Below are 14,054 nucleotides of genomic sequence, written 5' to 3' on the forward strand. Positions count from 1 at the left end.
ATTTACCACACACACACATACCCCCACTCTTTTCCATCATGTCCAAACAATTCACCATCGAAGAAGTCGCCAAGCACAAGTCTGAGAACGACTGGTAAAATCAGCCAGGATCATAATAGACTTGCATATTGGCTTACACATACGTGTTTTATTCAGCTGGATTATTGTTCATGGCAAGGTGTATGATGTTTCGAACTTTCTAAATGACCACCCTGGTAAGAAAAGACGCCACGCGAATACGTGCAGTACTGACGATTATGCGTATCTCGTAAACAGGCGGAAAAAAGGTGTTGTTGAAAGCATCAGGCACCGATGCTACAAAGCAATTCGACGCCTTCCATAATCGAGCTGTGCTTGACAAGCTTGGTGCTAAATTTTTGATTGGTGAAGTGGGCACCGGTGAGCCTCAAGCTTCAGCAGCAGAGGAAGAAGAAGATGAAAAGTCCCCCTTGCAGATTGGTGAGACATTTGGTGATATGGTGCCTTTTGGCGATCCCATGTGGTAAGTAGCACAAACAAACAAGGCAACAACAACATCTGACTTTTGCCTCTTGTAACTTTCAGGTACCAAGATTGGTATAGGTAAGGTCCAAAGATGGACTGTAATGAAGGATTGATTTATTCATTGTATGCTATACTACAGTCCTTTCTACAACGACTCGCATCGTAAGCTGCGCAAGTTTATGCGTGATTTTGTCGACAAGGAAGTCATTCCTTATGCACACGAATGGGATGAAGCCAAACGTCTTCCAGCTGAGCTATATACCAAGGCTGCCAAGGCTGGTATCCTTGCAGCTGCATGCCATCACGCTCCCCCAGAATTGCTCCCTTATGGTTATCCTGCTGGTATCAAGCCTGAGGAATGGGATTCCTTCCATAATGTGATTGTCGTTGATGAGCTATCACGTTCAGGCTCCGGTGGTGTGAGTATCATTTCCATTCTTTCTTGATATCTTCTTTATGGTTCCTAACACTATAACCAGATTACATGGGGTCTTATTGGAGGTTTAGGTATCGGTCTTCCCCCTGTGGGATTGGTAAGTTACAATGAATACTTGCGTCTTGCAACTACACCATGCTTACAAAAGTCGATGGGTTTTTTTATAGTTTGGATCGGAAGAACTCAAGCGTAGGGTGATTCCTGATGTACTCAAGGGCGAGAAGTTCATTTGTTTGGCGATCACTGAGCCCTCTGGAGGATCAGACGTAGCGAATCTAGTAACTGAAGCCAAGGATATGGGCGATCACTACTTGTTAAACGGCGAAAAGAAGTGGATCACCAATGGTGTATTTGCAGACTACTTTACAGTGGCATGTCGCACTGGTGGACCTGGATTTGAAGGCATTTCATTCCTTTTGGTCGAGCGATCCATGCCAGGTGTTACAACACGTCAAATGCAATGTTCCGGTGTTTGGTCGTCTGGCACTTCTTATATCACCTTTGAGGATGTCAAGGTACCCAAGGCAAACTTGATCGGTGAAGAGAATCAGGGTTTCCGTTACATTGTCGCGTAAGTGAAAGAGAAAGCTGTGGAATGTTATAGACACAAGTATTGATATCCATGAGTATAGCAACTTCAACGCTGAGCGTATGGGTATTGTCATTCAAGCTAATCGATTTGCACGTGTGTGCCTTGAGGATGCCATCGTGGTAAGATCTTGATTGCCCCGATAGTAGTAATGAAAAAGTGTATAGCTCACATCCACGTCCATTCTTGTAGTACGCACACAAGAGAAAGACTTTCGGCAAACGTCTTATTGACCACCCTGTGATTCGTAACAAGATGGCACACATGATCCGAAAAATCGAAGCGACACATGCATGGATGGAGATTCTCGCCTATCAGGCCTTGCATATGCCTTTGGATCTTCAACCTTTGCGTCTTGGTGGCCACATTGCTTGTACGTAATAGTGAAGGTGTACCATGATCATGTTTCACTAATGATGTTGGCTTTTTTTTTGCCTTTAGTGTGCAAGGCTCAATCCACACGTACATTCGAATTCTGTGCACGTGAAGCTGCTCAAATCTTTGGTGGATTGTCATATACACGTGGTGGTCAAGGAGAGCGTATCGAACGTTTGAATCGTGAGGTCCGTGCTTACAGTGTACCTGGTGGATCCGAAGAAATTATGCTTGAGCTGGGTATTCGTCAATCGACCAAGATTGCCTCCTTTATGGGTGCCAAGATGTAAACATTGCTACTATTTGTGTATAATAAATACCACTCGCATTATTCTACCTTATAATATGATTGACTACGAGTACCATGTCATGAATAAGGGTCATTTGATGATACACTTTCCGCACATAAGAAATCTTATGAATGATCTCTACTACCAAGACATCTTCACATACCCCTATTCATCGATTCGACGACTCAATAATGACAACAATGATCGGGAGATGGTTCCATAACATGATAGTGTATTGACATTTATAACGTTAAAACATGCGAGTAAAGGTAGGTAAGAGATTGTATAGGCGACGATGGATAATTGCTGCTGGTAGGATTCCTAGTCAATTCATTCACAACAATGGTATCATCCTTGGAGATGGCAAACATGCTTCATTTTCTGGTAAAGATGGTGACTTGTAGACTTTGCAATGGCGGTTTACCTCGAGACCTTCACGGAGATGCAATATAGACAATGAATGCGTGAACGATAGTATTGATAGAACCGTAACAAATAATTGGTGTACCTTGTTGTGGGTGCATGCGCGATAATATGACTGGCTTTGTGGGACTGAACTGGACATGGCGAACTTCCATCAGGCTGATCAACCACATGGTTGGTTGTCATGGCTACCACACAAAACTATAAATTGAAATCCGGATGGGTGAGAAGATCATCTTAACACACAATGATAAGCACACTTGTATCCACACATACTTCATCGGCAAGCCGTTGTAATTGATGCATAAATACCATTTGACGAGCTGCTGGTTCCTCACGACCCAAAGTTATCCATGCGATATAAACAATACCACTGTCAAGGATAAGGACGGCAAATATGGATGACAAAGTGTTGTCAGAGATACGCTTTTGCAAAGTGAATAATACATACCGTGATTGGGATATGATAGTTGACGCTTGAACGAGAAGAGCCTCTTGATGCATCACCATTGTATGCACGAACATCTGCAATGCTGTCGAGTGTTTCTTCATACGTAAGATGACAGCGATGTGCTGTAGCAAGGATGCGAGCAGGTCGAAAGGTACCTCCAGTATCAATATACAAGCATTATCCTTCGGCATCATCTTTTTCATAGCACCAAACACACCAGCGCCAGCGGAAGTACGATCAAGACCCGTATGAAGGAAGGACGCGAAAAGGCGAGTACCAACGACAAGAGCTACAACTTCAAGAACATTGCCATAAGTGCATTGGAACCTTCATACTTGTCAGCAAGACCAACCCTTTCCAAGAAGGCTGTCGTCCCAATCGTTCTCTACCTGACCTTGATTCAACAAACCGGGAAGGACATGGCGACCATTATGAGAATCAGGAACCGATGCTTGCTTCGTTTCTATGACCGGATGCCTTTGTCGGATCGTATAGCTGCAGCATTTGTCTTTAAGAGAGAGCGAAGGAAAAGTACAAAAGAGAACGACGAGGATCACCCACACACATGCCTCAATCCCATTTTTGTCACGTGAATAAGAAGCCAATGTGCTGTGTCGGACATACTTGTGTCACTTCGGCTCATACTCCAAGATGCTTGACCACTTTATCAATTCGATCCATCATGACAACAATACCCACGCCCACTCACATATAAACAAGGCTCTTTGCACCTACACTATCATACACCCTTTCTTTCTACTTGTATGCATATCATCATCAATGGCCCTTGGTAAGTCTCAAGGATAGTCCTTTTTTATGTGAGGGTACTCATGCATTCATCTATGTAGCTCACTCCCTTGCTTTACCATAACTTGGTGCGCTCATTGCTGCCTAATGGCATTTGGCTGCGTTCCTTGATGGACCCTTCGTGGTAGGTATACTTGTAGGCAAAAGGCAACCTCTCAATCTGATGGGAAATTTGGGACTCCTTTGTAGGTGACATAAGTACGTGCGTTGAGGAGGCGTATCAAGCATGTATCAATGAAGACCAAAGTTGTTGCAAGTACTGCAAACGCAAGCTCGTATTTAAGATGAGAATTGCAAGGTCAAATCGGCGTGCAGCAAGCCTGGACCATTTACATGCCGAGTTCTCGAGTTTGCATGAGGACTAGCTCTTACATTTTATATGCTGTGCCTGCAACTAGTAAGTGTATTACAACAACCATGTTCATTACATGTATTAACGTAATACTTTGGGATCGCTTATGATGTAGCGCAAAGGCTCATATGACCCTTGAATCAAGAGGATTATGACGTGACACACATGGCCATATTAGCTAGAGTTTGCCAAGCCGAATGCCGCATTAACTTGAGCATCAATCGAGGAATACGTGAGGTATCACGTTTATATAGTGGAATGTCGAGTAAGGTGTGTGATCGTGCCCATTCCATACACCACAACAAATAAATACACATGATCTTTGATTATATAAAATGGGAGAATGACAATGGGGATACAGCGTTGATTACCGAATTCGTATACAAAAGCGATGGCTACTTGATACCGCAGGCTGCAATCTTGCAAAAGAACACGACGTGAACGAGCCCTCCTTTTATGGATGCTACCTTTGAACCTAAAGGGGTGAATGTCATGCCTCTATCGGATCAACGGATCAGCGCCGTACTCAAGGAACATGAATTTAGTAATTGAGAATAGTATCAAACAAAGGAAATCGTAGAATGAAATGCCTAAAAAGAAGCAAAGAATCAATTTAACGAATCAAAACCTCGGAGTGGTGTAACACGAGAGGTGGATCCTGTGTAAATGCTGCGAACGACAGCCAACCAGGAACGGCAAATCGGCAGCGGAAAGGCATGCTGCATTATTGCGAGAGGCTGACATGGTTACACAGCAGAATGCAGAATCTACTCGACTTTCTGATGGATCAGAAAACACACATACGCAGCTACGATGGGTCATGTGAGGATGAAGAAAAGTACCTGCTTTCTATTGACAACAATAGCAACACACATGGGTCATTCTTTCCAATTATGAAATCCATTTTCCTTCCCCTCCCCCCAAAAGAAGCCAGTTACCATTGTAAAACAACCATTTGAGTAATTCATATCTTGTGGATATCAGCCTCCGGATGAGAGTGATCTTCTTAGTACAACAAGGGAAATCAGCTATATACATATTGTGTTCCCATAAAAGTGTTTGTATATAAGCAACCGGCCTTGTTGTGATTGCTAATTCGCGCGTATACACACTCACAACGAAATTTCAGCAATATGGCAGTTTTCAATATTGCTGACAAGCTGCATGGGCGTAAGCTGATCATTGCCATCAATGTTGCATGTGGTTTCAGCATCTTTGCATTTGGTGTATGTTGTTCGTTGGCTGTCACAATCCTCATTTCAAAGCTCACGTACTTAATTTGAATGTTGTAGTATGATCAAGGCTTGATGGCAGGTGTCAACAACTCACGCGATTACATTGAGACCATGAACTTGGGTGGAAATGAAGCAATGCGTGGAGGGGTTGTTGCTGCTTACTATTGCGGTTCCCTGATCGGTTCATTCTTTGGTGGATATGCAGGCGACAAGCTGGGACGTATCAAATGTGTCATCCTTGGATGCATTTGGGGTATCTTTGGCGCTACATTACAGACGGCTGCTCAAAATGTGGAATGGATGATTTGCTCCCGTATCATTACAGGCGTTGCTACAGGCTACTTGTAAGTCCAAAGGTACATGTGTATGCATCAATCATATTGATGGCCAAGGATGACATCATAATAGGAATGCCATTGTACCGGTATGGTCGGCTGAAACGAGTACGCCTATGAGTCGAGGTGCCTTTATTGCAATGCAATTCTCATTAAACATCTTTGGTGTTGTTGTTGCCGTAAGTACAGCAAACGATGTTTTTGGGTGATGGTTCACAGGCTAATTCTATAATAGTATTGGCTCGCATTTGCCATGACGTTTGCACCTGACAACAGCGTTCGATGGAGATTCCCAATAGCGTTCCAAATGTTTCCTCAGATGGTATTATTGGTCATGGTCTTTTTCTTCCCTGAGTCTCCCCGTTGGCTATTAAAGCATAATCGTGAGGAGCAAGCTATCCAAGTGCTTGCTGCCTTAAGAGGTGATGGTGATCGTAATCACCCCAACGTGCTTCATGAACTTAAAGAAATTCGAGAAACGTTGCGTATTGAAGAGGCACAAGGAGGTGAACCCAGCTTTTACAAGATGTTGTTTGAAAAGGATGAAATGAATATCCCACGACGTGTTCATATGACTGTGTGGATCCAAATTATGCAACAGGTAATGTATTTACAAGGTATAGCCATGTCGCTTTTGTTCTCATATGCAACGTTTACATGCATCTTGTAGCTTGTTGGTATTGGTGTGGTGAGTATGACCATAATCAATCTTCCCTTTACGATCGCTTACACAGGATGACATCTTCTAGGTAACGATCTACGCTCCTGAGATCTTTCGATTGGCTGGTTTTGATTCCTTTGTGTCTATGCTGGTTGCTGGCATCAACAACATCACATACATGATATCTACCTTTGTCGCAGTCATCACATTGGATAGGTGGGGACGTCGATTTATCATGATGTATGGTGCTGTGTGCCAAGCAATATGCTTTATTGGTATTGGTATTCTATGCAAGCCTGACATTCTTGAAAGAAATCCGCTGGTATGTTTGTATAAACATTGATGGCATGACATGTCATTGATCATGCATGTTGAATAGGGCATGGGCATTGGTGCGACGGTGTTTGTGTTTTTGTATACAGCATTCTTTGGCATGACATGGTTGACTGTCACCTGGCTATATCCTGTGAGTATGAATGAGAAGGACGTTTGGGATGGATATGGATGGCAACTCACACGCAAAGATTGTAGGTCGAGATCTTCCCACTCAAAGTGCGCGCACGTGGTGGTGCATGGAGTACTATTGGATGGTCCATTGGTAATGGCCTGGTGACATTATCCACACCCTCCCTATTTGAAAAGATTGGATGGGCTACGTTCATTCTTTACGCTGGATTCAATATTGCTGTTGTCCCTGTGGTATGGGCACTGTATCCAGAGACAATGTCTAAATCCCTTGAAGAACTTGATGTTATTTTCTCCACCAAGGCCATGTTTGTCAAGAGCGCTGAAAAGGAGCTACGTGCAAAAGGTATCGATCCCGATGATCCTCTCGCTCACTTGAGACAAAACGGCGAGAACCACAACCAAGAAACAAAGCAACAAGTCGAAGACGAAAAGACAACCGCCTAACGTCGAGTTACTTTGTACCCTTACAATACTTACTTTAGTAGTAGTGCATATTAGTAAATGATAGTATCTTATTCAAAGGATGCCCTTTTTGATTGATCAGATGCAAGAGCTTTTATTCAAGATGATAAATGCTAGTAGTAGTGGTATTACCAAAACATGGAGTATTATAGGTCATTCTTTTTTCTTTACGCAAGGTAATGGTATGGATAGGTGAACGTCGCAAGAAGTATGTGATAAAGGATCAAAAGGGTTTTACAATTCTGGTGATTGCTTCATTCGCGTTTGCATGTCATGTAGGTGTTTTTTGGGAAGCAAGCTGGTATGGATGTTGGGCAGCACACCACCTTGAGCAATAGTGACATCATCAAGAAGAATATGGAGCTCCTCGTCATTTCGAATAGCCAGCTGCAGATGGCGTGGGTTGATGCGTGTCTTTCTGTTATCAATGGCAGCATTACCCGCCAACTCGAGTACTTCGGCTGTCAAGTATTCAAGTACTGCCGTAAGATAAATGGCTGATCCTTCAGCGACTCGAGGTGCAAAATGACCCTCACGAAGGAAGCGATGGACGCGACCCACAGGAAACTGAAGACCCGCTTTTGAAGATCGTGTTCTTTGACGCGGATGACTCTTGTCGGATTTGCCAGTAGTCGATTTTTCAGACATTGATGGAAAGGAAGAGCGTTATAGAAAAAATGATGGGAAAACATGATATGATTTATAGGTGTGACAAGGTCATATGAACAACAAGTTTTTTATGCATAAATAAACAAAAAGGTGGATTGGATTATGACGCTGGGGCTACTTTACGGTTTTTGCGGTAGAATCGTGTATCATCCGGATTGAAACCACCTTCTGGAGCACCAAATACAGCCCATGATGGTGTCTTGGCCACATAATCCAAGCTATTGAAAGGCTTGCCGCTCCTTACAAGCTCAAAGAATTTGTCATAGTCGATATGCGTATGCCATTCGCCATTGATTTTGAATGATGTTTGTGCAATAAGAATCGAACAAGAATGAGCATGCTCAGCAGCAACTTCATAACCGGGACCAAGCTTCTCAGTGAGCTTTTGGCAAAAGTCGACCACTTCGTGATGGTAGGGGACGTTGGCCATTGTCAAGTTGCTTGCACCACTATAGCCACAATAGGTCACACCCTTGACTTCAATAAAGGAAGGTTTACCCCGTCGCACCAACTCAACGTAATTATCCAATTCTTCAGTGTTGTGATCCTTGACGAGTGTCAATCGGTATACGGTGCGTTGACCCTTTTTGGCGAGGGCTTCCAAGCTATCGAGGAAACGTTCCCAGAAATCACGGAAGAGGGGGCGATCGATTTTCTTCAATCCTTCCTTTGTACCGGCATCGATGCTGACATATAGTTGGGTAACAAGATCCATTTCAGTAATCTTTTCAGGGAACTGAGCATTGGTAACCAAGAATGATGAGATGTTGTGCTCGTGCAAGAGTTTGACAAATTCATTGATATGCGGATACTATAAAACATGTTAACATTAGTAATCGATAATGCAAAAGCATATCCCTTCACTTACGAAAATGGGCTCACCCACGAGAGATAAAGCACAATGTCTGATAGTGGATGCTTCCTGGAAACGATCAGCCTTCACACCTGGTACACCTTTGAGTTGCTTGATCATCTTGTAGTGATTCTCCATAGCACCATCCAAGATAAATTTGGGATCATCCACCTTCCAACGCCAAGTAGTGCCCACAGGATTGGTATGATGGCGCCAACAAAAGACACACTTGTTTGCACATGCAAGCGAAGGGGTGGTTTCCATACACAAATGACTTTGGATACCATAAAAGCTGTGCTTATAACAGAAACCACGACCACGTAATGCTGCCTTGGTCCATCGACAAATCTTGACACCCGAATGAGAGCCAACGATCTTGTATCCTTGCTTTGTAAGGTTCTTGTGAAGCATAGGCGATACCATCTCACGTGGTTCTGATTTCTTGACAACCGTTGTATGTCCATCAACACCAATTGTGCGCTTTGCCTTAGCTTGTGCCACTGTGTATTCATGCTCCTCACGTTCACGATTCTCCTTTGCTGTCTTCAACTTGGTTGCCATTTTGCCCATATCCTCCACATCGACCATCTCGTCTTCAGATCCAATTTGAACTTCTTGCTGCTCTTGTTCATCCTCAGCTTCTTCTTCACCTTCAGCATCCGAGTCATATTCGATATGTGCAGGAGCGAATTCCAAAGAGCTCTTGTCGTGCAACTCCTTTACGAATTGATCCGCCCATTCTTCAAACTGTGCCTTTTGATCTGCATTCTTGTCGCATGAACCCAATGGATAGATACGAGTGGCACCAAGTTGACCGAGCCATTTGTCGATTTGTGCTGCAGCCACATTGAATTCTTCACCATACGCAGAATCACCCAAACCACATACAGCATATCGTAGCTTTTGAAGTGCAAGACGATCCACACGCCAATCGTATCGAAGATCTCTGAGCCATTTGGAGAACCTTGAATATCATTCTCAATCAGTCAAAATGCCATCATGCATCATCCATTTATACATATACATACCAATCTAAAGGTCCTTCCACGTTATAGCACGATAATAAGAAGACGCATACAGAGGTCTCTGTCAACAAGTCGTCATTGTCGTAATCGGTGATCTCCACTAGTTGCAGTTGCTTGATCTTGACGTTGTTGTCTTGTTCAAGTCGTTGTTGAAGTTCAGCCGCAAACGTCTTTGCTGTTCCTGTCAGCGTCGCATAAAACAACTTCATGGACTCGATTTCAGTGGGACCTTGTTGAGGACCACATGCACAATTGTCTTTTTCTGCTGCTGCTTTGGGCTGTTGTTGAGTCTTGCAACAAGATCCGCCTTCTGGACCTGCACATGCGCAACCACCCTGATCACTTGCTGGGGCGTCGCCACCCAAGGCCAACATGCTTGAGAAGCCGTTGAGTAAGCTGTTGACCACGTTGTTCATATCAAAAGAGAAGTTTTCTAGGTGCAACCACAAGCAGAATGAATCCTCGGGTCTCTTTCTCCACTTTATACCGCAATCCGTGGCTTCAACTCCTCCAATCAATGACCAATCAAACAGCTGCATATGTTTCATATTAAAACCTACTCTTTGTGTTCTTCAATGATACAATGCGTACACACGATCCCCCTTATATGATTGGGATATCATTCTTTATAGATGAAAAGGTTCATTGCAATAAAGTTCGCTTGTTGATAATTACTCATTCTTATATCAAAGTGGGCTCTTCATCATCACATGGAGTCTTTCAAGCTTCTTGTTCCTTGTGCTTAACTTGTATTAGGATAGTGTTCGTATTCTTACAAGGAGGGCGATATCCTAGCGACACCGTTTAGATAACAAATCCTCGTCAAATCATCATACTTGGATACTTAGGGCATGGGTATAAGAAGGAGTCACCTGTATCTGATAGATGGCTGACGCGTAGTAGAAAGAATGTGAATGATAAATGTGATTGCTCATAGGTCATGGTAACCATCATTGTATGTATTAAGCAAGACATCGATGGTCACCATGTCTACGATATCCATGGTAGTGGTGGAATAGTTCACCAGGGCCGTGTGATCAAAAGAGCGCGCTGTATTGAAAATCGGTGCAACCCACCTGGAAACGCGTGCTCAGTTTTCTTCCTTTTCCCCCTTTGACTTTATTTTTCTTCAAACGCTTTCCCTCATTCCCCATTCACTCGCACTCTCTCAATCACGCCACTTTACCCTTCTATTAATCTCTTCCTTGACAACACTTCTCATAGGTAAGTTACATTTATTCCAAAGTAGCAATAGGCATCTCATATACATTGTACTATAGCACACTGCCATGGTGAGAGGCAGACGATCACCTGAAGTGCACGACCTTCGACCTAGTACGCGAGTTTCGTATGCAGATGAATCCTGGGGCAACGATCGCATTGCTACACCACGAGGGAATCCAAAGGCACCCAGACGCTCCTATTTTCGACCGTTGCGTGAAACCAACTTTGCACATTACAATGGCAACGAGACGTCGTCAGTTGTCGATGAGGCCAAGACCAAGGTGCAGGAAGCTTACAACCAGGCACGTGAACTCAAAGCACAGCTCCACAGCATGACGCTTGAACGTGATGAGTTACAAAAGAAGCATGATGAGTTGGTGGAGAGCCATCAAAAGCAGATCCAAACGCTTGTCGACCGTATTGCAGAAAAGGAAGCATTGGCTTATGATAAAACACATGCGAATGATGATCGCACCTATCTGGAGGAACAGCTTCGAGCATCTCAAGACAAGGTGAAGGAATTGGAGCAGCAATTGGAGCAACAGCAAAGCAAGAGTCGTGAGCAGGATAATGAGCTACATGAAATGTATGATCAGCTTGCGAGTGAGCATGAACGTATGGGAAAGGAGTTGATTGAGGTGCGCACTCAGCTGGAAGAATCCACCATGGAAAATGAGAGGTTGCAGAATCAAACGCGTACTCAAGAATCCGACTACAATCGATCCTATCATGAGATGAAATCCCTTCGCGACAAACTCGACGAGCTTTCCAATGAGAACGATGCATTGACTATCGAGAGTAATACGCGTCAGGCTGAGATCGATAAGCTACGTGCACGTACTTCAGAATTGGAACATGATGCAAAGATGGCGGAGGACAAGATACAAGATTTGGAGTCTGAATTGGATATCAGTAACAAGCAATTGCAGCGAGTGAGGAATGAGCTAGAGCGTAGCCAATCAACAGCAGAACGTGCCAAGGAATACGAGGCGACCATTGATGACTTGAATTTCCAGCTACAGCTCAAGGAGAAGGAAGTGACACGTGTACGTGATGAGCTTCAACGTGATCATACGACAAACGAAAGGGAGTTGCTTGAGCTCAAGGCTGAATATGATCGTCTTCAATCCAAGTTACAAGAGAACAAGGATGCTGAAGAGAGGATACGAGACTTGGAATATGATCTTGATACAAGCAACAAGCAATTGCAACGAGTGAGGAATGAGCTGGAGCGTAGTCAAACAGCTGCACGACGTGCCAGAGAAAATGAAGCGACTATTGACGACTTGAATCATCAGCTGAAGCTCAAGGATAAAGAGATGATGCGTATACGTGATGAACTTCGACGTGATCAGACGACGAGCGAGAAGGAATTACAAGAACTCAAGGTTGAATATGGTCGACTTCAGTCCAAGTTACAAGATATGAAGGATGCCGAAGAGAGGATACGAGATTTGGAATATGACCTTGATGCGTGCAACAAGCAATTGGAACGAGCACGAAGTGAATTGGCACACAATCAGACGGCTACACGACGTGTGAGAGAACATGAAGAGACGATTGAGGATTTGAATTATCAGTTGGAGCTCAAGGAAAAGGAGGTAGCTCGTGTGCGCGGTGAATATGAGCGTGCTCAGGCAACAATTCGACAAGCCAAAGAGAAGGATGAACTTATCAGCAATCTGCATGCAGCCAAAACCAGCTTATCACGTGAACTTGCCGACACAGCATCACATCTCACTCAAATGGCCAATGCAGCTGCACGTAGGGAAGAGGAGCTTGAAGAAGCGGATCTTGCACGTACCAAAGAATTGGCATCAGCCAAACAAAAGGTTGTTCAACTGACCCATGAGCTTGAGGATATGCACACCAAGTTACGTGATTATGAGGAACAAATTCGCAAGCTGGAGGAATTATCCATGACATTGGAAGATGCAACATCACATATTGAGAAATTGCAGCACATCATTCAAGAGCAAAAGGCACAGTTACAACAAGCACAAGAGGAAGCAATGTCAGCTGATTTGGAAAAGAAACGTGTTTCTCGACGATGTGATCAACTCGAAGAGGCGATGCATGGGATGGAGGAGGAGCTCAATGTGGCAAGGAATGAAATCAGTGATATGCAAGGGCAGTTGCAGGAAGCACGAGAAGCACGATCGATGGATGAGAAACGTATTGCACGCATTACACAATTGGAGGATACAGTGGAAGCCATCCTCAAAGATTTGTCACGGACACGAGAAGAGTTTTCTACTGCGGTCGATGCAAGATATGAGTTGCAGCAACAAGTATTGAATTACAAGTCCAAGATCAAGGATCTCGAAGGACAAGGTGAAAATGCCACATATCAATTGGAGTTGAGCAGGAAAAAGTTACGTGCCAAGGACGAGGAGATCAAGAATTGGCTTGTTCAGCTCAAAGAGACCGAGGTGGCCTTAAGGGAAGAACGCAGCCAAGTCGCACGATTGAGGCATGTCATAGGAGATCTGATGAAATACAGCGAGGAAGCTCTTCATTCAACGTAATAGTTTGCTTATTGTTGCCATCACACCCAATTCCCCCCCCCCACCTGCAACCACCACCACCACCACCACCTACATTTTTCTTTCCATTATGTTTGATCATACTTGCATTAATAAATCCTGTACATAGCTTTGTCTTCTTTTGCAATTACTACTACTATCATAGTACAAGTGTGATTCCGCAGCAGCCACTTCTATCTGAAACCTAAAATCCAAACACAGCACCCCCATTACGACACAATGCGATCAAGCGAATGACAATTGTAGAGCAAAGCAAAGTTGTTATTGTTACGTTGTTTGAAAAAGTACTACGAAGGGCAACGCGGCTATGTTATTTACAAGATATTGAGTATTCGAGAGGGATAAGATT

General features: G+C 43.8%; 6 protein-coding genes across 6 annotated transcripts; 3 read left to right on the plus strand and 3 right to left on the minus strand.

Moving 5' to 3' along the window:
- Positions 1-38: 38 nt before the first annotated feature.
- Positions 39-2,194, plus strand: O0I10_003271 (uncharacterized protein; the record flags this gene model as incomplete). Its single annotated transcript, XM_058483342.1, has 10 exons — positions 39-94; positions 157-215; positions 277-502; positions 565-582; positions 644-923; positions 984-1,037; positions 1,108-1,511; positions 1,573-1,651; positions 1,722-1,902; positions 1,971-2,194. 10 exons carry the CDS (start codon positions 39-41, stop codon positions 2,192-2,194), a joined length of 1,581 nt encoding a protein of 526 aa, XP_058345961.1.
- Positions 2,195-2,568: 374 nt separating this feature from the next.
- Positions 2,569-3,169, minus strand: O0I10_003272 (uncharacterized protein; the record flags this gene model as incomplete). Its single annotated transcript, XM_058483343.1, has 3 exons — positions 2,569-2,626; positions 2,703-2,818; positions 2,894-3,169. 3 exons carry the CDS (start codon positions 3,167-3,169, stop codon positions 2,569-2,571), a joined length of 450 nt encoding a protein of 149 aa, XP_058345962.1.
- A 2,191-nt stretch (positions 3,170-5,360) lies between these two features.
- Positions 5,361-7,370, plus strand: O0I10_003273 (uncharacterized protein; the record flags this gene model as incomplete). Its single annotated transcript, XM_058483344.1, has 8 exons — positions 5,361-5,453; positions 5,520-5,806; positions 5,871-5,976; positions 6,033-6,398; positions 6,468-6,485; positions 6,547-6,780; positions 6,838-6,924; positions 6,990-7,370. The coding sequence occupies 8 exons, from the start codon at positions 5,361-5,363 to the stop codon at positions 7,368-7,370; spliced, it is 1,572 nt and encodes a 523-aa protein (XP_058345963.1).
- Positions 7,371-7,622: 252 nt separating this feature from the next.
- O0I10_003274 (histone H2A, embryonic) lies at positions 7,623-8,036 on the minus strand (the record flags this gene model as incomplete). Its single annotated transcript, XM_058483345.1, has 1 exon — positions 7,623-8,036. The coding sequence occupies one exon, from the start codon at positions 8,034-8,036 to the stop codon at positions 7,623-7,625; it is 414 nt and encodes a 137-aa protein (XP_058345964.1).
- Positions 8,037-8,157: 121 nt separating this feature from the next.
- Positions 8,158-10,351, minus strand: O0I10_003275 (uncharacterized protein; the record flags this gene model as incomplete). The annotated part of the gene is made up of 3 exons (XM_058483346.1): positions 8,158-8,868; positions 8,926-9,874; positions 9,939-10,351. 3 exons carry the CDS (start codon positions 10,349-10,351, stop codon positions 8,158-8,160), a joined length of 2,073 nt encoding a protein of 690 aa, XP_058345965.1.
- Positions 10,352-11,224: 873 nt separating this feature from the next.
- On the plus strand, positions 11,225-13,687 carry O0I10_003276 (uncharacterized protein; the record flags this gene model as incomplete). Its single annotated transcript, XM_058483347.1, has 1 exon — positions 11,225-13,687. One exon carries the CDS (start codon positions 11,225-11,227, stop codon positions 13,685-13,687), a length of 2,463 nt encoding a protein of 820 aa, XP_058345966.1.
- Between the last annotated feature and the right edge of the window lie 367 nt (positions 13,688-14,054).

The sequence above is a fragment of the Lichtheimia ornata genome (genome assembly GCF_029851405.1).
Source record: "Lichtheimia ornata isolate CBS 291.66 chromosome Unknown scaffold00010, whole genome shotgun sequence".
Lineage (NCBI taxonomy): Eukaryota > Fungi > Mucoromycota > Mucoromycetes > Mucorales > Lichtheimiaceae > Lichtheimia > Lichtheimia ornata.